The following is a 22,462-nucleotide window of genomic DNA, read 5'->3' as shown; positions in this document are numbered from 1 at the left end:
GCTATTTGTAAGGCCTCCTCAGACAACTATTTTGACTTTTTGCATTTCTTTTCCTTATGAAAAACCCCAAATGAAATTTTTGGCCAACCTTATGCTTTCCCTTTCTTTCAGATTGCTAACTCATAATCATTTGGGGATCACAAGCAGATTCTAGGATCTGATAAAAGTCTATGGACCCTCTCCCTCAGAAACACACACACACACACACTTCTGGGAGAATAAGGCAAGGGATTTGTGTATATCCTGACCCAAAAGCCAGGTTTAAAAACTTCTATTCCACATAGAGTTTCCAAATATCAACACTGCTGGGTTTTCCACTCACTTACCTCCTTTACATTTCCCCCTCTTTTGTGACGTGTATATAACTTTTTAAGGAACAAAATAATGGAGCTGAGAAGGAAACATGCTCTGTCTACATCCAAGAAAAGTCTTGCCACCCCCACTGCTGCCTCTCCCCCACTCACCCACATCTTTGCCATCTCAGTAAATACTCAGCTCAGGTGGAATGTCTTGGAATCATCCTCTTGTCTTCACTTTTGTTCACCACTGGTCTAAGACAGCTTTATTGATAAACTGATTACTCCAAGCCTTCCACAACAATCACTATGTCTTGGGCACCAGACTAGTAAACAAAACTATGTCCCAGGCTCTCATCAGTGAACAAAATAAAGACAGGCAGACCTCAGAGATACCGCAGGTTCAGTTCCAGACCACCACAACAAAGCGAATATCACAACATAGTGAGCTGCATGAATTTTTGGTTTCCCAGTACATATGTAAATAACGTATATGTTATCCTGTAGCCTAAGTGTGCAATAGCATTATGTCTTAAAAATGTAAATACTTTAATTTATAAATACTTTATTACTTAAAAAAAAAAAACTAACCATCTGAGCCTTCAGTAAAGCAAATGGTATTGGAAAAATGGCACTATACACTTCATGCAGGGCTGATACAAACCTTCAATTTGTAAAAAAAAAAAAAAGTATTCTGTGAAGCACAATAAAGCAAAGTATTTTATTAAACGATGCATGACCTTTACCTTTGTTGTCATGGGGCCTACATTCTAATGGGGGAAAAATATATTGGCATAATAAAGTAAACTACAGCACATCCTAAAAGGTGATCAGCAGCTGGAAAAAGGAAATATATAGAAGTTATGGGAGAATGGCAAGTGTCAACGTGGGTTGCAATGTTAAACAGCTGGATATTTGACTAAACACACAAAGGAAGAATCAAACTTGGGGAGATTTAGGGAAGGCACGTTTTATTTCTTGTTTATTGTCTTTCCTCCCCTCCCTAGAAGGTAGGCTCCATAAAGTCAGGGATTCTCTGTTAGTATTCTCTGCTCTACCCCAAGTGCCTATAACAATGCACATAGCAGGTACTCAACAAATATTGGTTAAATAAGTGAAGCAAATGAAAGAGCTAAATTTACCTTTGGGCTGGCCAAAACTGAGGGTTTAGGGCCACAATTCTAAATCTTCCTGAAAATATCAATTTCCTTAATTAAACAGCAAATTTAAAGCAAAGAGAAAAGAAACTGAGTCAAGTTGGGGTCACCTTTTAGAAGGGAAAGCTGAAAACTGACTATACATGAAAAACAGTAATAATCTGAACTCCTACTTTTAAAAAGCCAAATAAGAAATGGGCTTTAAAAAACTCCAGGATATCCAATACTAAAAAGGCTTTTAAAAAGCAATTAGAGCAGAAAAAGAAATAAAAGAAATCCAGATTGGAAAAGAAGAAGTAAAACTCTCACTGTTTGCAGATGACATGATCCTCTACATAGAAAACCCTAAAGACTCCACCAGAAAATTACTAGAGCTAATCAATGAATATAGTAAAGTTGCAGGATATAAAATTAACACACAGAAATCCCTTGCATTCTTATACACTAATAACGAGAAAACAGAAAGAGAAATCAAGGAAACAATTCCATTCACCATCGCAACGAAAAGAATAAAATACTTAAGAATATATCTACCTAAAGAAACAAAAGACCTATATATAGAAAACTATAAAACACTGGTGAAAGAAATCAAAGAGGACACAAATAGATGGAGAAATATACCATGTTCATAGATCTGAAGAATCAATATAGTGAAAATGAATATACTACCCAAGGCAATCTATAGATTCAGTGCAATCCCTATCAAGCTACCAATGGTATTTTTCACAGAACTAGAACAAATAATTTCACAATTTGTATGGAAATACAAAAATCCTCAAATAGCCAAAGCAATCTTGAGAAAGAAGAATGGAACTGGAGGAATCAACCTGCCTGACCTCAGGCTCTACTACAAAGCCACAGTCATCAAGACAGTACGGTATTGGCACAAGGACAGAAATATAGATCAATGGAACAAAATAGAAAGCCCAGAGATAAATCCACGCACCTATGGACACCTTGTCTTTGACAAAGGAGGCAAGAATATACAATGGAGAAAAGACAATCTCTTTAACAAGTGGTGCTGGGAAAACTGGTCAACCACTTGCAAAAGAATGAAACTAGAACACTTTCTAACACCAGACACAAAAATAAACTCAAAATGGATTAAAGATATAAACGTAAGACCAGAAACTATAAAACTCCTAGAGGAAAACATAGGCAAAATGCTCTCCGACATAAACCACAGCAGGATCCTCTATGACCCACCTCCCAGAATATTGGAAATGAAAGCAAAAATAAACAAATGGGACCTAATTAAAATTAAAAGCTTTTGCACAACAAAGGAAACTATAAGCAAGGTGAAAAGACAGCCTTCAGAATGGGAGAAAATAATAGCAAACGAAGCAACAGACAAACAATCTCAAAAATATACAAGCAACTCCTGCAGCTCAATTTCAGAAAAATAAATGACCCAATCAAAAAGTGGGCCAAAGAACTAAACAGACATTTATTCAAAGAAGACATACAGATGGCTAACAAACACATGAAAAGATGCTCAATATCACTCATTATCAGAGAAATGCAAATCAAAACCACAATGAGGTACCATTTCACGCCAGTCAAAATGGCTGCTATTCAAAAATCTACAAGCAATAAATGCTGGAGAGGGTGTGGAGAAAAGGGAACCCTCTTACACTGTTGGTAGGAATGCAAACTAGTACAGCCACTATGGAGAACAGTGTGGAGATTCCTCAAAAAACTGGAAATAGAACTGCCATATGATCCAGTAATCCCACCGCTGGGCATACACACTGAGGAAACCAGAATTGAAAGAGACACATGTGCCCCAATGTTCATCGTAGCACTGTTTATAATAGCCAGGACATGGAAGCAGCCTAGATGCCCATCAGCAGACGAACGGATAAGGAAGCTGTGGTACATATACACAATGGAATATTACTCAGCCATTAAAAAGAATACATTTGAATCAGTTCTAATGAGGTGGATGAAACTGGAGCCTATTATACAGAGTGAAGTAAGACAGAAAAAAATAAACACCAATACAGTATACTAGCATATATATATGGTATTTAGTTAATCGGTAAAGATAACCCTGTATGTGAGACATTAAAAGAGACACAGATAAATAGAACAGTATTATGGACTCTGTGGGAGAGGGCGTGGGCGGGATGATATGGGAGAATGGCATTGAAGCATGTAAATTATCATATGTGAAACGAATCGCCAGTCCAGGTTCAATGAATGATACAGGGTGCTCAGGGCATATGCACCGGGATGACCCAGAGGGATGGGATGGGAAGGGAGGTGGGAGGGGGGTTCTGGAAGGGGAAAACATGTACACCCATGGTGGATTCATGTCAATGTATGGCAAAACAAATACAATATTGTAAAGTTAAAAAATAGATAAATAAACTAATTACCAAAAAAATAAATACAAATAAAATGATAAGCAGATTTGATCCAGCAAAAAATATAAAAAAATAAAAATAGAAATGACCTTTGAATACAGGACTCCTAAATGCTGAATGGTCCATCAATTAGGCTGTAGCTGAGGTACATGGAGACGTGGCAGGTAAGAGAAAAGCCACCAAACTGGGAAGTGCCAGCCACTGTGCCACACCATCCTCACCCCCAACTGCATTCCCCATTACAGCCCTGCACATGAAGATCACTGTGCACTGATGCCCTTGGATTTTAAGCGTGGTTGTGGCTGATCAGTTCATTTATTTATCAGTCAGTGCTGGTGAGCCTGAGGATACAGGTTGGGTCTGCATGGAAATCAAGAGACACGATTCAGTTATCTGGCCACAAGTCACACCTCTGACCCTGCCCAGCAATCCCACTTATGTACATCCTCAGTTACACAAAGGGACAGAATATGGTCTGTGTGTGTGTGTGTCACAACCCCAAAAAAGAGCAACTCAAAACACATGCTTCATGTTCAAGAAGGCCACAGGTGACCATGGAGGACCAACTGACCACCTGCAGCACAATTACAGCATCAAACCAAGGCCCTGGATGCAAATTTCTCCATCAGCTTCTCCTAAAAACACTATTTAATTCTAAGAAAGAGTAAGTGCTATCTGGATGGAAGCCACAAATGGTTGGAGGGTCACAGGCAGGACATCTCCCTCCATCTTGTCCCCAGAATTAGCTCAATCTGGTAAAAAGTCAGGAATATGAGCTCCCTGGATTCCACGGCATGTGACTGTAGTGATGGTTGGTCTTACCATGTTACAGGTAATACGAGCTTCAGAACCTTCTTTCCTCTCTGATTAACCAGCAATGTCAGAGTGAAGCTGAAATCACTTCATTGAAACAGTTCAACCTCTACAATACCACACATCATTAAATTTTTAAAGGAGTTTGTTGGGGAAGTCTCTTAATCCTTTAATAATTGAGTTGGGGGAAAGAGGCCAGTGATGAAGAGTATTTACCTGAGCTGATATTAACTAGGTTTGGCTACTAATGGCTTTCCAACAATCCCACTGTGTCCATGTTGCCATTTAAAAGAGTACATTCCATTTGGCACTTGCCCTTTCACTGTCAACAGGGAAATTGAAAAACAATACATCATGAAGTACTGCAATTTGTATTACAGTTCTCCACCCAATTCTCCTTCCTAGCACTACTGAGCTCAGTTTAAACTGATCTCTTACAACCAGTTGACAAGTAGAAAAATTCATCCCATGAATCTTTTGGCTGTCTGTGATATCAGATAAGCCATCACTGATATATTGTCCACTCAATTTACTAGCCACAGAGGCAAAGCCATTGGAAAATATTCAACCTCCTTGATAACACCAACTTTAGTTTAATTCCCTTCTAAGTTAAGAGGTCTGGCCCCTTATGATCCTGTCACCTTTTCTCTTCTAGGGTCACACAGGTTTTAAAAGTCCTAAGGAAGGATTCCCACTTAACCATACACTAGTCTTAAAACTTCTTATCCAAAACAGTCCCGCTCACCTGTGCCACACATCAGGAAATTTGTGATCATGCTCCATAGCTCAGAGAGCTCGAGAGGTAAAGGTGCTGAGGTCAATGGGAAAATCTCAAAATGGTGAAATGATTTGCCCGGGCCCACCCAAACAGGGGGCAAAGGAGGGACTACAGCTCCAGGATTCCAAAAGCCCACTGTCTCCTACGTCACTCTAGCCTCCAGTCTGGGAAAGCTAACATACAAATCAACCATGTGAATAAGACTGTAAAACAGAATGATAGTGGGTTAGGGGCCCGGGCCACCGTGGTGTGGTCAAAAAGGAGGACAATGTCCCCATCCAGGGCTCCCTTCTCTCTCCTGAGAATCACAAGAAGCAAAAGCCCTTTAGTGAGCAGGGGTGTGGATGGTCTAGTTGCCAAGCACAACTGACTAATTCCTTTCCTGGGGAGACATACACATCTGTCCTAGGGAATCAGACACCCCCTGTGCACCTGTAACCAAACAGAGATCTGCATGCTTGAGGAGCAGAAACAAGAAGATGGTGGACGACTGAGATTTACACTAAGACAACTGGTATCTGAAGAAGGACTTGAACTGGAGCCCCATTCCACCACCACCCTGCTGCTACCCCTTGGCCTCTGAACCAGGATGACCTTGGAAAAGAAGCTATGTGGGAGGTGGCAGTGGCCACCTGATGAGATATCCTGAGAATCCATGGGGAGCAGAGTCACCTTCTTCTGGCCTCTGTTCTGTGATGATCAGTTCTGATCAATCCAGAGAGAAATGCCCAAAAGGACAAAGGAAATGAATGGCTGGAAAAGACCAAAGCAGGGGTTCAACATGTGCTCTGGGTGTATCCCTGCCCCTGCCCCCACGCTTCTATCAACTGGGGGCCCCTCTCTCTCCTGTATCCTCAACCTCCTCCTCTTCCTGGAGGAACTCACCTTAGCCATCATGTAGCCTCAAGATTACCCCATCTTCCCAAAAGAGTTGGCCATCACTCCCTCTATCTCTTCTTTCTTTTTATTGTAAAACCCACAAAAATCCTGCCCTGTTCTCTCCAAGCTTCTGACAGAGCTACTCTTGATAAGCTTACCAATGACTAACTGCCAGTTCCAAGAGTAAATAAGTGGCCCTACCTTTAAAATTCCCCACCTCTGCTCTGTCCTCCAGAAGCCCACTCACCCTGCTGTTTTCTCCTGTTTCCATGTCATTTAATCACAGCCTCTTCCAGGGCTCCTAGAATGCCAGTAGCCCCCCAGAGTTACACCCTGGCCCCTTCTCACTCTGTGTAGTATCCCCTTGGGCACTTCTCATATTTATTTGATAACATATCCTAAAGCTGTTTGTCCAGGCTAATTTCTAGATCTTCTTTCACAACTGCCTCCTGGACATCTCCACCTAAATGTTTCACATTTCCATTCACACTTCAAGAGGTAGTTAACATATCACCTCTTCCATGAAGCCTTTTCAACAATCCCAAGCAAGCCATTCATTGATTCATTTATCCACTTAACCAAAATATACTTGTCTAACATATATTATTTGTCAAGAACCATGTAAGATGTTGGAGATATAAGAGTTAAAAAACAAAACAAAAAGAAGGTCCCTGCCCTCATTACTGAGCTTATGGCTCAGTAATACAAACAATAGTAAACCAACAAATAAATATGTATTTCAAATTATGATAGGTACTATAAGGTAATGAACAATAACATAGAACCAAGGGATTTACGTAAGCTGGTACTCAGTCTCACTGGCCTTGCCTCTCATAAAACAAGTTTACTCTTCTTTCGAGTCTCTGTTAATTTATATCTCTAAGCAGTCTCTGCTAGACTGTTAATACATCAGTGCTCTGTTTTATTCATTTTTACATATCTGGCACATACAGGAATTTAATAAGTCTGTCTGGTGATTAAAGGGATGAATGAGTAATTTAATTAATGAACCAACTGTTTATAAGATTCCATTTAATTCTAAATTTGAGAAATCCACATACAACTAGGTAAAGTGCATTCCAATTGGTGGCATATTACCCAAAATCTCTAGTTTCATTAACCACCAGTTTACAGAGATTAAATTCAGACATACATTTCATCTCTATAAAATTGACTGGAACTATTTTTAAGAGAACCAAGTGTCAACAGTGGTGAGAGAAATAATACAATCCAGGAATACTTAATTTCCTCAAAACCCAAGGTTCCATGATCCCTTCTTTGATCCAGCTAGGCCAAGTGATAAACAAGAGAGAGTGAACAGTTCTGGAAATCAGCCTCACACAGGGGCACAGTGGGCTCTTTCCTAGCTGAGGCTGGGGCTTGTTTGAAAATACAACACAGTTCAGAAGAAAACTTGGAAAGGGTTATCCGAGGAATGGATGGACAGCTGCTGCCTGGTCCCAATGGAAGTATGTCTGGAAGGCTCCAGATCTGATGGTTAACAATTCTGCTGCCAAATGTGCAGACAGGCTCCCAGAACAAAAGTCACCAATAGCAAACTCTGTGAGCTAGAGAGGAGGATAAGGGATGTGTGTCTCCCTCTGTGACATTCTTCCCACATAGAAGAATAGCAACGCTAGCGGGTCAGTGGAGACCAATGCAGATGGGATGGGATGGCAGAGGAGGGATGAGCAGGACAGCTTTGCTTTGGCAGAAGAGTTTGATAAATAGGAATGACGAGTGTACACTAGCAGCTTTCACACACACACACAGACACACACATACACACACACACAGGCATTCCCCAAATCCAAAAAGACTTCCTTTAGAACCACAGAATGTATAAACAGCTGACCATCGGAAAGCTGTCGGAAAGCTCAAGTATCTAGCAGGTGGGGACTTGTTTTCCAAGAGCTGGTTCAATAGGACAAACTGAGAATTGTGATCTCACAGGGGTGTGAACACCAGAATTCAAGGAGCAGATGGTGTGATTTAGTGGAAAGGTCACTGAACCTGAAGTCAGAGGCTGTGCAGAGCATCCTAGCTTCTCTCTTTACCAACAACATGACCGTGGGCAAGATCTTAACCTCACAGAACCTCAATTTCTTCATCTACAAAATGCAGGGTGGCGGGGGGAGCCTCTCCATATCTACCTTATTAAATTGCTGTAAAGTCTGATAAAGGTAATATCCATGAAGGTTCTCTGAAAATTGAAAAAGATACATTTTTCCCAACATATCCTTTTATGGCATTTTCTATGAGACAACCATTAATCTGCTTTATAAACATTAACCCAAAATGAACTTATGAGGTCAGTACAATTTTTTATTTCCATTTTATTGAATTATAATTGACATATAGCACTGAATATGCTATAAAGACCCTGCCTGCAGGAGATAAGAGACAAAGATTTAATCCCTGGGTGGGGAAGATCCCTTGGAGGAGGGCATGGAAACCCACTCCAGTATTCTTGCCTGGAGAATCCTATGGACAGAGAAGCCTGGTGGGCTACAGTCCATAAGGTTGCAAAGAGTCAGACACAACTGAAGTGACTTAGCATGTACACAGGCATGCAGTGTGTAAGTTTAAGGTGTACAACATAATGACTTGACTTAAATACATCAGAAAACAATTACCACAATAAATTTAGTGAATATTCATCATCTCATATGGATACAAAATTTTTTAAAATAGGAAAATAGTTTTCCTTGTGACAAGAACTCTTAAGATTTACTCTCTTAACAATGTTCATATATAACATATAGCAGTGTTTGTTATATTTATTATATTGTGCTTTATGTCTCTAGTGCTAATCTATCTTATAACTGTAAATTTGTGAGGCTAGTACTTATCCCCATTTTAAAGAGTGAAAACAGGCACAGAGAAAGCATGACCTCCATCCAAGGTAACACAGCTAGTGAGCAGCAGAGCAAGAACTTGGTCCCAGACACTCTGGCTCCAGAGTTTATGCTCTTAACCACTAGACTGTGTTGAGTTATTATACACAGCTCCTAAGAATATGTATTCTTTTACTCATATTAAAAAACCAACAATAATAATACCCAAGCATATATAGTTCTCCACATTTCACACCAAGAGGTTTTTGAAGTTCATTATCTTTTTTAATTCTCACAACAACTCTATGAAGTTGTTATTATTCTATTCCTTTGTATGGTTGAGGAAATTGTGGCTTGGATATCACTTGACAGTAGGACATGTGTTTCAAATTATTTTTCCAGTAATGGAGAGAGCTGTGGAGTGCTCAAACCATTCATATTCACCTGCCCAATCCTCTTCCATCTATGGACATGGACTTCTAAAATCAAAGATCCCAACCAATAACAGAACAAAAAGAAAATAAAACCCAGAAGAAAAGGAGTGGGTGTGGAATCATGACTGGCCTCACATAAAAACAGGAAAGCATCTGACAAAGTGATACTTGCATTCTGCCCAAAATTATCTACTGATCCCATTCTAGGGCCTAAAATTCTACCATAAGATAGTTATTCCTTTGAGCAAACACCCTTCCAGTTAAAAAGTACCTTTGGAAGGTACACATTATCACGTATATCCCAATGAGATATTTCATAATATCCTCTCCATTTTGACAGCTAGTGGAGAGTAGGCTCTAATCTGTATACCGCATAATTTGAAAATTAAAAGATCAGAGTATAAGATAAGCTAGAGTGCAAGGCTGCGCTGAAAGTTGAGATCCTGAAAATGGGGTTGGAAAACCAGTGCTGTGGTTGAATTTCGGGCTTCCAGTTACACAGATCCCCAGGGGAAAGGTAGGTGCAGAGACCAAGCGACACTCCAGCCAAACACATGCAGGGAAGGGTCTCCTGGGATGTTCTTCCCCTTTGGATTTCCAAAGTCTACTTCATGGAACCACGGCATTATCCCTGTGAAGATAGCAGGCTGTCGCTGCGCAAGCACAGGGAACACGTACACAACAGGAATTCCCTGCTACAATGTGAGGAGAGGGGTGAGGGGGAGCCAGCAGCAGGGGAGGAAACTCTCGATGGTTATGTTAAAAAGGATTTGTTCCACTGTCAAAACCAGAAAGCTCTCCCCAAGAGCCAGCTTTAGGGAAGGAAGCCTGAAATGACAGAGAGGGGAAGAATTATTAGGGAGGCCCTTTGGAAAGGGGGTTGAAATAAAGAAGGGAGCATGCAGCAGGCAAAAGCAGGTGTGGCTGTAAAAGTCCATCTCTGGACAGTGGCAGCCAGCAATGCCTGGGTGCTGAACAGAAACTGGGCTCTAATGTCTCTGTTGGGTCCCAATCAAAAGAGATCCCAAAGCCACCCTGACTCTCTTGGGCAAGGACAATCTTCTAAATTTCGCCTATTCCCGGTTCTCCCCAGCAACTGGGAGAGAGTCCCATGACTACCAAGCTCCCCAAAACTGTATGAGCTACACCTTGTCCACTCACCTGCCCATTCCCTTTTCTGGGCCCATCCTGTCTGCAAGGATATCAACCTCCTCTCTACCCTGGAGCTGGGGGCCCCCAGCCAAGCTGGCATCAGCTTTCTACTCAGGTTCAGTCCTCAAACAAAGACATATTTGGACCCTCCTGCAGAGACAGGGGAACCGCTTCTGAGCCCAGAGGGAGCTGGCCTTAATCTGCTGCACAGTGAATGACAACAATGTTAAGAATGAAAATATGGTTTGGGGGGATAGTCCCCAGGAGCCCAACATTTTGGTATTTAAAGGAACTTTAATGAGCTTAAGAGGCTAATCTGGAGTTCAGGAGGGGGTGTTTTGTTTTGTTTTGAAAAATCCTTTTAAAGGTTCCTGAGGCTGGAGAGGGAGGAGGCGAGAGCATTGTGAGTCAAGGAGTAGCTACGGTATAACTGAAAGGGATGACGGAACTTGGAGAGGAGGCTGCTCTACAGGCCCCTTCCCACTGCAGCAGTAGAACCTGGTACTCGGGAGATACAAGATGATTCTTTCCAGGTGGAGAAGTGCGATAACCCGAGAAGTAGCCAAAAAAGTTGAGAGTGAGTACACGCTATCAGAATGCTAGCCAGGCTTCTCACCAAATGACTCCTTGTCCTGGTTTATTGGTGACAACTTCAGACTCAGGCACTTCCCTGACCCACCGAAAAACATAACGCAGCATCCATGAAAGTGCCAGGCACACTCAGAAAGATGTTCAGGGGCCCCTAACTGGTCACCCAAACAGTGCGATCATGAGATCACGCAAACCTGGGCATAACATCCCTCACCAGCTGTTATAGCTGAATTCTGCTCCATAACTGGATGGACCGTTATTTTGTGCATCTAAAGGACAAAGTTGTTTCCTCCAAGTGAGAAAAATTAAAAGAGGATTCCCAGGTGGTACTAGTTGTAAAGAACATGCCTGCCAATGCAGGAGATATGAGACGTGGGTTTGATCCCTGGGTCGGGAAGATCCCCTGGAGGAGGGCACGGCAACCCACTCTAGTATTGTGGTCTTGAGAATTCCCTGGACAGAGGCACCTGGCAGGCTACAATCCATAGGGTCACAAAGAATCAGACATGACTGACACGACTTAGCATATCCACATGCAACAGTCCATAAGGATAAGGGTGGCCTGGCAGAAAAATGAGGCAATGATGAGAGGATATATAAGTGTTATCATGTGCCTTCAAGAGTCATGTTGGTAGAATTCCACAGGACATAGGGGAGTGAAGGGGAGGCAGAATGGGATGCAGCTAGATGTGAAGTCAGATATAGCACGTGGTCCATTCCACATGCTATTCCATGTGCTAACGCTGAATGTCAAAAGCATTTTTTTTTTTTGATATGAAGAGTTTAACTGGCCCATCAGATGTTTCCAACAGATAGTGGCCAGATATCTAACCAGGGCTTGTCCATTATAGGGTAATGATGATAAAACACAAATCTAACAGGGTGGAAAGCCATGGGAGGCCTTAAGAGTCAGAAAAGCCAGACATATTTACTGTTATCCAAAAATAGGATCCCCCAACTGGAATCTTGAAAGGCTAGAAGAGACCAAACTCTTTCATGTGACTTCAGTTAAGGACTAGGAAAAGCACAGTCCACTTTGTATTTTTAGTTGTTATGACAGTATGGTGCAATAATGGGGAATCTGGCAAGGGCTTCATTAAATTCTAGCTAATCCTAGCATGGCAGCCAGGTGACAAGCCCTACAGATAATCTGGTTGCTTTGTTCACCACTAAAAAGTATAGCATGGAAGTAGTTTTTTAAAATCCTCTTTTAACTACCCAGATGGGGCTATTTGCCACGGGACCATGTATACCCAGAAGGTAGGAAACCAACGCTGAGCCACAGTTTTATTCTTCCGATAACGTCTTCACTAATACTTCAGTGTTTCTGCTGCATTCCAATTGCATCTGCTGTCTAATGCCAAAAGAAACTTAATCCCTATCTTAAGTCTCATTTTATTTATTTTCAGTAGTGTGAAAACAAACATGCAGTAAGATTACAGTGTTTACACCTCCTTTTTAGCTGATATAGCTCTAATCCTCCTGCTAATTAATGCCAGGGCCACAGCAATTTTATTAATTTCAACTTGGTTAAAAATATAGAGACAGATAATTGTGCTTGACTAAAATAACAATTTGACATTTGGAAGGTGTTCACTTCATTTCAGCAAGACAGTTGGCTAGGTTTCATTTAATATATGACAAAGAGACACAAAACGGCAGCTGACATTGGTTAAAGATAACACAACTAATTCTAATTGTGATGAATTGACTAAATTGTCCCACATTGCGCTAGAAGTCGAGGAGATGAAGGGAAAAAATGTAAATCATAGGCACACCAAGTTTCTCTGTCAGTTTCAGAAACAAGCACCAAGAGGAAAAGGGCCTCTTTTCTCCAGTAACTTTCTACATTTTGCTCCTAAAATTACCAACTTTCCCAAATGTAATCTAAAAAGACTGCGAGCAATACTGTTCTATAATTGCTAAGAAACTTTCAGAAAAACATACAGGGCATTCATTCCCCAGGGGGAAGCCTCAGGTTATGCTGGAAATAGGACAGGACTATCCTATGTAGGAAACTTTCTGCTTCTTTGGAGGGCGGGGGAGGCACTCATCACTCCATACAGTCCCTAATCTTCCTTATCCCACTCTGCAAGTGGCTTACCAAGAACTCTCATCTGAAGAGGTGGGCATTTGATTTTCCATGTTAGAAAGATGTAAAAAAAAAAAAAAAATTCAAAGCATTTAAGTATAGCTAAGATTTCATAGTTAACTCAAATTATTTTTAAATCTTTCTATGGTGGCTGTGATTGTCCTTTATCCCCCATAGTCCATTGCCCAGTATTGTACAATATACTTAACAATCAACTTAATATGGGTTATTTCGAACTTGATATAACACAACAATGACATCTTGTATGCGAATTTACCCCAAGATGCTTTAATAAATTCCTGGGAATATGATGAGTATTTTAAATTCTTGTCTATTTTCTCACTTCTGAACATTAGAACCCAATAATTTCTTTGACCATAAAATATAATTAGCTGATAATTTAATAAAGGGAATTGTTCTCATTAGAGAAACAGTAGCTACTCATTAATTTCAAAAAATCCTCCCAGAAATAAAAACAACAATGAAGAGGGCTCTCTAAAATTAGTAACAGTATTTTGGGTCACACAAAAGTTATAAATAAGAAAAATGAAACTAAAAAGCAACACAAACAATGAATTATCAGAAGAGCTCTTGTCACTGAAATCTGAACAACAAAAGCAACTCCTTAGCTGGGTGGATGACAAAATCCCAGAACTCTATAGTATTCAAAACTGGGTTGAATAAATAACCTTTTTTAATGTGCTCAATTTACTTTAAGGATAAAAAGAGCCCCACAAGGCTACTCTGAAAGGAAATGTTCATATCTAATCCCCAGAATACTATTAATATCTACTCCCACTCTCTAATTTTATTTCAACATTTAAAGTCTGAGATTCAGAAAATCCTACCTAGGGACCAATTCATATAAAAAGAGAAAACACCTCTGAACAAAGACTGTTTCCAATCACCCTTTAAATAAAAAAAGAGATAAGTCAGCCTGCACAGTCACAGCCCATGAACGACGCTTATCCCAAGCTAAGAGCCCCCTGCAATTTAATGCACACATCAATTTAATACCTAGCTGTGTTTGATTTTTATATTCCTAAATTTTACCATGCCAGGCATGGGGCCAACAGAAGATAAAGTAAAAATCTAACAACTGCCTCTGTAATTTCATCTGCGGGCTCCTTTTATGAGGAACTGAGGCCCAGTTTTGATCTCCAAATAATGTCACAGTAATAAAACCAAACTAACTCTCCTCCCTACACACCTCCTACACTACCTTGATAAAATCCAGTATTAGTCCATTACTGATCCTAATAGAGATCATTACCTCAGCCATTTTCTCCTTGGGGCTGCCAGTCAGCAAGTCGAAAAAAAGATACAGAGAACGTTCTAATGAGGGATATGCACTTTGCTTCATTGGAGTTCCTTTCTTCAGAAAAATTGGTCTGCTCCAAAAGAAAGGGGGGAAAACATGGACTGGCCCTCTGAGAGAAGGTTTCCCAAGACCTGCTATTTGCTGACATGTGGGGAGTTATGATGTTATAAGAGGAGCCCTGATGACAGCAATACTATCCCACACTGCTCCTAGGATGTCCAGAACAATCTAAGGGATGATGATAAACTTCATGTGAGGGGAGAGGGCCCTGCCTGACACACACAGCCGCCAGACACATGAAAGAAACAATATAAACTTGATTTAAATGTGGGATCTCTTCCAGAAGGCTTAATTATCTATTGTATCACCACATTCCTGTTAATCAGCAGCCTCTTCTGTCTCCAACTTAAGTCCAGCTACAGCATTTGTCTGGAACACATTCAGGGAAAACTCCAAACTAACCAGATCCTAGAGGACTCAGCTAAACAGGGAACAATAGTTATACAAGTAGAAGTTTCCCCAAGCTGCAAAATACTTTGGTTATTTGCTAACTTTCAAGAACGTCAAAGACAGTTGAGTCCAACGTTTAAGCATCCACACCTGTAGCATCCTGAGGTTTATGTGACGTGATGCTCCTTCACCAATTCTGTGCATGTATCGTCCCACCGAACTAGCTATTTTTCTTTGATGGCACTTCATGAACAATAAAGGTCACCTCCAGTTCTTAATTTCTGGATATTCATAAATCAGTTTTCTACACTCCAGCTTTAAATGCTTATTTGTTTTGGATGTTGAGAAGATAAATTATTCCTAAGAGTGTCATAACGTATGAGACAAATATTTAACAAAATGCCCTGAAGTCTTCAAATGGATGGTTGTACGTCTAAAATGCCACTGTCAATTCAATTTTTTAAAATTAGACAAATATGGTGTTTGACATCAAGAAGGTGTAACAACTGGTTGATAGAGTAGAATTTTCACTTTTTAACTGGCTGTCTGACACCATGAACAGGCAGTTCATAACTCAAATGCAAAAGTGCTCAACAGCCAGAAATGCACATACAAATGGCTAACATAAATATGATAAGGCCACTGTGTTAATATGTTTATGAACTCCACTGAAGACTGCACATTAGCTATATGTTTTTTTTTTTTTTTAATGTGTAAAAATAGCATTTGAACTCCATTTATTCTGGAGACAAGGGCACTGCCTGAATGTTCATTGCTATGAATTGTTCCATAATTCACCAGCAGTGTTGTCCTATAGCTTTAACTTCTATCTTAATTTCCTCTCCATTCGCCTTGGCTGGGCCTCAAATTTTTAAAAAGATTGAAAGGAAAAAGGCAAAAACTATCTTTATAAATGCATTTGTTAAAGAGGAAATGTGCTCTCTGTTTTATGACTATTATCTAACATTGAATTGCATACCCCAGAAGATAAATTTCTTCCAGACAACTTCTATTCAATACTTAGTCCTATGGTCTAAGTAGAGGTTTACAATAAATACTCAATAGCTAGGATAATATAGGCTATAAGCCTCCTGAAGGCAGGCTTTGAGACATTTTCTCAATATCTTCCCATCACCAAGTCTAGTTCCTTGCCTGTAGAAGCTCAAAGAGCTTGCTGAATAAAGGAAAATGTCTTGAGCCTAATTTTAAAACAAACAAACAAACAACCCCCAACCCTTCCCGTTTTACAGCAACTACCATGAAGACTGATACTATTAAGATTAGCAAATATACTACATCCTGCTTTGGTTGAAAGAAGAATGAGATGTGGATGGGGGACAGCAGAGAAAAACTGATAAAATTAATCTAAAAGACAATGGAGGCGCTGGGCACACACAAGTGCTGGTGATGAGCAAAAGAGAAAAGCAACTCCATTTTGGACATCCGTGTTAAAATCAAAATTAAAAACCTTCATGGTAACATCAACACCTCTCTGAACAATGTAGCTCACACTACTCTGTAAAATCTTCTTGGTTCTGGCCAACAGCTGGCAAGTTGATCCCTGCAATTTTCCCTTTGCAGAAATAGCTTTGTGCGGGGAGAACTGACCCTAGTGGGCTAATAAGCCCCAAACCGCGCCAAACCTGGGAGGCTGCAGTGAGGGGACATTGCTGTGTTAAGTACTTTACAACAACTGTTTCTTCTCCTCTTGACACAGCCTGACTTCCTTAAAGAAGATTTGACTGGCCAGACAGCTGTGTTGACCCGTAAGCCTTCTGTGATTCGTGATTTTTTTTTCACAAACAGAATAGAAATTCACCACCCAAATCCTTTCCTAAGCTCCCATACTTTTGAATTTGCTAGTGTTGTGCCTGAAGGATGTGGACATTTCAGTAATCTATAAGCACAAAGATAAAGATTGGGTCTATGCAACCACAAAACTTTCAGATGGCAACAGGGGGGAAAAAGTGAGCAGAAGCTTTATCCAAAGGTGGTATTTTAAGTTGTGTGTGCAAAATTTGCTTAATTACCTAAAAATTGCACTTTTCACCCAGACACTAGGGCAATGAACAATCAAGAACAGATACAGGCACATCTTCTTTTTAAAAAATGTACAACTATAGTTACCACTTTGGGTAACGGTGATGTACTTCTCTCCTTATTTCTGTATTGCTCAACTCATTCAAAATCAAACCTCTACTTTTTGTGTGCTGAAAAATGTAGTTTTCTTTTCAAAACAAAGCAAAATGTCCAGTACGCTATCCACATGGGGGTAAAATGCAGGAATACTATATCAAAGGAGTGTGAGTAGCAGAAAGAATTTGTGTGTGTGGTCACTGGATCTGATGACTTTGTCAGTTTGCAGTAAACCTCAGAGGCCAGGCAAAAAAAAAGATATTTCTGTTCTCTCTCTGAGCTTTTTTGTGTTATACTGAGATTTCCCCCACACACCTCATTTCATGGTGTGTTTTTAATAACATCGTATGAACTGTTTTTCATGAACACTAAACCTCCCTTGATTTCCCTCATATACTGCTGTCCCTTTTATTCACCAGTGACAAATGAGGAATTTTCCTGCACGTGAGCCACCAGGGCACTCTGTCACTTAGACCAGTCTGGAGTACAAAAACAGAGGCCTTCGTTTCAGCCATTTTTCTTTGCTTCAATACCCTCCACGTCTCTATGAAGTCACTGTCCCCATTACTTAGCCATTTTTGACCTGGAAAAGCAGTGCCTCCCCACCCCACCCTCTGCTTGGCTTTACTAAGCAACTCCCGGGGGCCTGGCCGGAAACAGCAAATCCTTCAAACTCCCACTCCCCAGCGTTATCCAGACTTTAGACATTATGGAGATCTAGAATTGAAATAGTCCACTTCCCTAAATACCTGGTTCCTAACTCTCCTCATCACACACCAGAACGTTCATGTCGACCCTGCTGCACGGCAGAAACGCATACGCAGACAGGAATTAGGGAGGAGGCCGAGGATGGAAGACGTGGTCTAGCTGCCCGTGTGGCCCGAGGGTTTTGGAAAAAACGGTGTAAGGGGTGGGGGGAATACACGGAGCAGAAAAGCGAGCAGGGTGTGCGTTGCCTCGGAGTTCAGAGGAGCAACAGCGCTGTGCCTGAAGCTCAAACTGTCAGGGACTCCAGTGGACAAAGTCAAGAAGGAAGGAGCACAGGGCATCCAAGCTGTGGGATCGAGACAGCCTCAGCTCTGCGCAAAAGCGTCTGGGTGGCGCAGACAGGTGGGTAAGGTGGAGAGGGAGCGGGAGAGCAGAGGTGGGCCACTGGCAGCTCCGCCCCCGCCCCAGGGCACCCCAGTGAAGTGGGGAAGGGAGAAACAAGGTCGACGGCATGGGACAGGAGCGTCCACAATGGAGTGTCCTCGGGGGAATGGCCAGGTCCAGAAAACTGGACGAGCAGACCATAGCGAAAGTCATCCCTTATTGCTTCTGTGGGGCCCCAGCCGCTACTGCGCGCATCGGCGCAGTCCTGCGCTGCCCCGGGGAGCTTACAGGATGGAAGAGAATGGGCACTTGCGTATCTGGGCACGCGGGTGCATCTTGCACCTTCCAGAAGCAGATGAGGGGGTAAAGAAGGACAGGGTCTCCCGCGCTCGCTGAGGCGGTGTGCGGGACGCGATCCGAGGCGCGGGCACTTACTTCTCATAGTCATACTTGCAGTAGAGCTTCTTGTCCCGGTAGAAGCAGGTGGTCTCCAGGGGCTCTTTGCAGGAGGCGCACTGCACACACTGCTCGTGCCAGAAGCTGTCGTTGAGCCGCAGCAGAAACCGATCCGAGATGACCCGTTGACAGCCCTCGCAGACAGACTTTGGGCTCACCGCTCTGCCTGCAGCAGCAACAGACGTCCACCGATGAGCGCGCTGGCCCAGCGTCCTCCCCAAACCCAGCCCGGACCCTCTACAGACCTATCACCCCCACTCACGGATGACCCCCGCGGGCCCCGCCCTGGAAAGCCCCCTGCTAAACAGCCAAGCCAAGATTTGTAGAGCACAACAAAAGCAAACCAAATAGCCTTTCTGATAAACAGGGACTATGTGGGAAGGTTTTAAATTCTACCAGGGGAGGGGGGTAGAAATCAATAAGTTGCCTTTAATTATCAAATCTATCCAGGTATGCACAATCCTGCACACCTAATGTAAAAATCAGCCTACAAATAAATTTGTGCTCCCAGGTTAATCAACTAATCATCAAATCATTCACTATGCTTGTCTCCGCTGTCTAAGATTAAAACTATGAGTGTGTAAAAATAATTCTTTTCTATTGTTGTTTGGTTTTGTCCTTTGCTAAAATGTAATTTTGTTCTATTTATTTGGAGGAAAACTTTATACATTTTCTTTGCTTCCTAAAAAGTCCCATGCCTGCAAGAAAATACCATCCCCGCCCTAGCAAACGGTATTGTTCAAATCAATGAGCTCCAAACTGCGGATGGCCCGCAAATTGCAGATGGGTTTTTTTCATAATTAAGAAACATCAAAACGGAGAGAACAGCAGGGAGGGGGGTGGGCAGAGAGGAAAGAAGCAGGACTCCAAGACACTGCAGTGTCCGGCCAGTGTTCCTGGAATCAGGCGAGCTCAGCAGCCACGAAACAGGGCTAAACCGAACCCAAACCGACTTAAGAGGGAAAAGGACTCTTCTCAATCCTAACCTTTGCAGTTGCGTCAGTTTTCTTCCTTTAGTTTTCGGGTGCGTGTTGGGAGGGCTTTTTTTTGGGGGGGGGACTGTGGGATCACCTCTGTCACTTTGTCGGCACGTTTCACAGCTATTTAGAGAAGGCTTTGTTCCCTGGTAACAATACTTTTGCGAGAGATGTCCCAAAGGGCCTGACGCTTCCCGGTTTCCCTGCTACACTCGGCCCCTTTCCCCTTAGGAGACACGGCTATCGGCTCAGGAGCGGGGCCAGTCACCTTGGGATTCAGGCAGGCAGTGCTAGAAGTAGCGAGATCTTTAAAATATTTCCTGTGTTTTTCTGCCCTGTCTCGGCGTCTAGGGCCGCGACCCCGGGCGCAGAGAGCGGACCCGAGGTGGGCAGGGCGCACCGGACTCGCCGTGATGCCGGCTGAACGCTAGACGTTCAAGCGCGCCCTGCGCTAGGTCCGGGCCAGCTCTGACCCTCTGGCTCTTCCGAGGCTGTTTGGAGTCAGGAAGTTTCTGAAAAGGCAGTTGAAAGAGGGGAACGCGGTGCACGCGATTTCGTTTCATCTGGGGAGTTGGGGGGCGGGGTGGGGGGAGGATTTCCTCTCTCAGTCCGGTTTCTCCAGCCGAACTGTCTCATCCTCCGCCTACACCCCGCTCTAGCTGTTCCGAGTTAGGAAAAGAGGCAAGAGGTTTAAATGACAAAACGAAACCCCGCTCCCCCACTAAAAAAAATTAAAACACCCATTCACCAAACTTGAAAAGCATCGAGGGCGGCGAGGTGGGAGTGAGAATCCCTGGCTTCGGTTCGGTTTGACCCGCGTATTGGTTGAGGCCCTGGGTTCGCCGCTCCTCCGTAGTCACTGCGAAGGGATTGGGGAGACCCAGGAGGGAGCGGGACCCGCGAGACAAGAGATCCAGCACCAGTTAATTAAAGCCGAGGCTAGGGCCCCGCCGCGCGGGCTAATCCCCGCGATGCGCTGCCCACCCGCCCGGAAAAGCCTCTTGGCGGTGCTCGAGGCTGAGACTGGGGCTGGAGTTGGAGGCAAGAAGCCGTCTCGAACTTGGGCGCTCCGGGCCTCGGGTTTGTGTGCTCATCCCTAAGTCTCGGAAAAGAGGGCGGCATTTATGAGCTGTCGATCAGCTCTATGATTAAAAATCCAGCCTTGGGTATTTTTAATCACTTGCCATTCAAACGCCCGCGAGCAAGCTCGTCCGCCCCTCGCGACTCTGGGGAGTTCGGTGCCCGGCGCAAGAGGCCTGGGGCGGCTGGTCGGTTTGGGGTGTGAAGGACCCACAGGTTCTGACACATAGACAGGGAGTGAGCTCAACTGAGTGCGCGAAGCGGGGCGCTAGCTCCCCTATTGCTGTGTCTCAGCGAGCTGGACGCCAGATCTGGGGCCTGGAGGAAAGACGGTGCGCCCGAGGCGCACGGCCTGAACACTCACCCAGCAGCGAGGAGAAGGAGGCCGACGTTTCGATGGCGCTTTGGAAGTTCTCCTCCATCTTCAGGCCGTCCAGCATGTTCAGGCCGCGCGGGGAGGACCTATAGACGAGAGGAAACGACGCTTTGGGCGTCTGAGCCCTTTAGGACGCGGCACACGCAAGCCGCCGCACTCTTGGGAAAGGACGGAGGGAGTGTCCAGGGTGACCAGAATGAGCTGCCAGGGTAGAATTCAGCCACGAGAAATGTGGGGTAGGAGGAGAGAAACTAGTCACAGCGAGCTGCTCTGACTGATCTGATTTCATTCGAAGCCTACGCGTTAAGTACTTAGGCCTCCGCCCCCCAACTGCGTTTCTCCTTCCCCTGTCCCCCACCCCCTCACCAGGTCCTCATCCCCAGGTTTCCCCACCCCGAGTTCGACTCCGCCCCAACCTATACCAGTCGGAGCCCTAGGGATGCCTCGGCGGGAACCCAGCTACTAGTGTAAGAGATAAAAGGAGTGGGTATTTTCCCTCGCGCGGCCGAGCCCAGGCACGCGGAACTATGAGGTCTCTCGCCCGCGCCCAGACCCGCAGCGTTGCGTCCCTCACCTGCCCCGGCCGAGAAGGGGCAAAGCAAGCGATCCGGAGAGCGTCCCGCCAGCTCCCAGACTCAGGGCACTGGGATCTGCCAGGGGCGTGCGGGGCGCGCAGGGAGGTCCTCCCGCCGGTCGGCCGGTGCCGGGAATGTCTGCAGGAGCGAAGAAGTCGCCTCGGGGAGGAGCGCGGCTGGCCCTGCTCACTCTTGGATGCATTTCAAATCAACTTTCAGAAACACGCCCGCCCGAGCTGGAGCCTAGGAACAGGCAGCCTTCCTTACCTGATGGGTGAACTCGCTCCCCGTGGCAGGAGCCAAAAGAAGTTGCCGAGCGCTGCTGAAAGCTTCGGCCGGGGGAGGCGCAGGCCCTCGAGGCTGCAGCCGGAGCGGCCGCCGCTAGCTCCGGCGCGCCCGGGAGGGAGCCGGAGCGAGCGCCGGCCCCTGGCTCCGCTCCTCGGCGCGCCCGGGCTGGGCCGGGACGTGGCCGCGGGCGGCCGGCCTTGTTGGGACGTCCTGCCCGCCCGCGTCCTCCTCGGGAAGAGAGGAGGGCCCGATGCTTCTCCCAGGCTAGAGCGAAGGCGGAGGCCCAGGGTCCTGGGTGCGAGTCGGGCCCTGC

The 22,462-nt window shown here is 44.1% G+C and overlaps 1 protein-coding gene across 3 annotated transcripts in view; it reads right to left on the bottom strand.

Annotated features, from left to right (window-relative positions):
• Positions 1-21,350, bottom strand: part of LMX1A (LIM homeobox transcription factor 1 alpha) — a 172,006-nt gene extending 150,656 nt beyond the window's left edge. Inside the window, exons 1-2 of one of the 3 annotated variants that reach the window (XM_081486015.1) lie at positions 21,275-21,350; positions 18,833-19,019 (exon numbers count right to left, since the gene is read on the bottom strand). In XM_081486015.1, coding sequence (XP_081342141.1) covers positions 18,833-19,019; positions 21,275-21,350 — 263 coding nt within the window. Of the gene's footprint in view, positions 1-18,832; positions 19,020-20,578; positions 20,809-21,274 lie in introns of those variants that run through there. The other 2 variants (XM_081486017.1, XM_081486016.1) reach the window with 2 other exon arrangements.
• Positions 21,351-22,462: the final 1,112 nt, after the last annotated feature.

This window comes from Giraffa tippelskirchi, chromosome 5 (genome assembly GCF_054371585.1).
Source record: "Giraffa tippelskirchi isolate mGirTip1 chromosome 5, T2T-mGirTip1v1.2.pri, whole genome shotgun sequence".
NCBI classification, from domain to species: domain Eukaryota; kingdom Metazoa; phylum Chordata; class Mammalia; order Artiodactyla; family Giraffidae; genus Giraffa; species Giraffa tippelskirchi.
The sequence above is the reverse complement of the archived record's forward strand: the minus strand, read 5'-3'. Positions and strand labels throughout refer to the sequence as shown.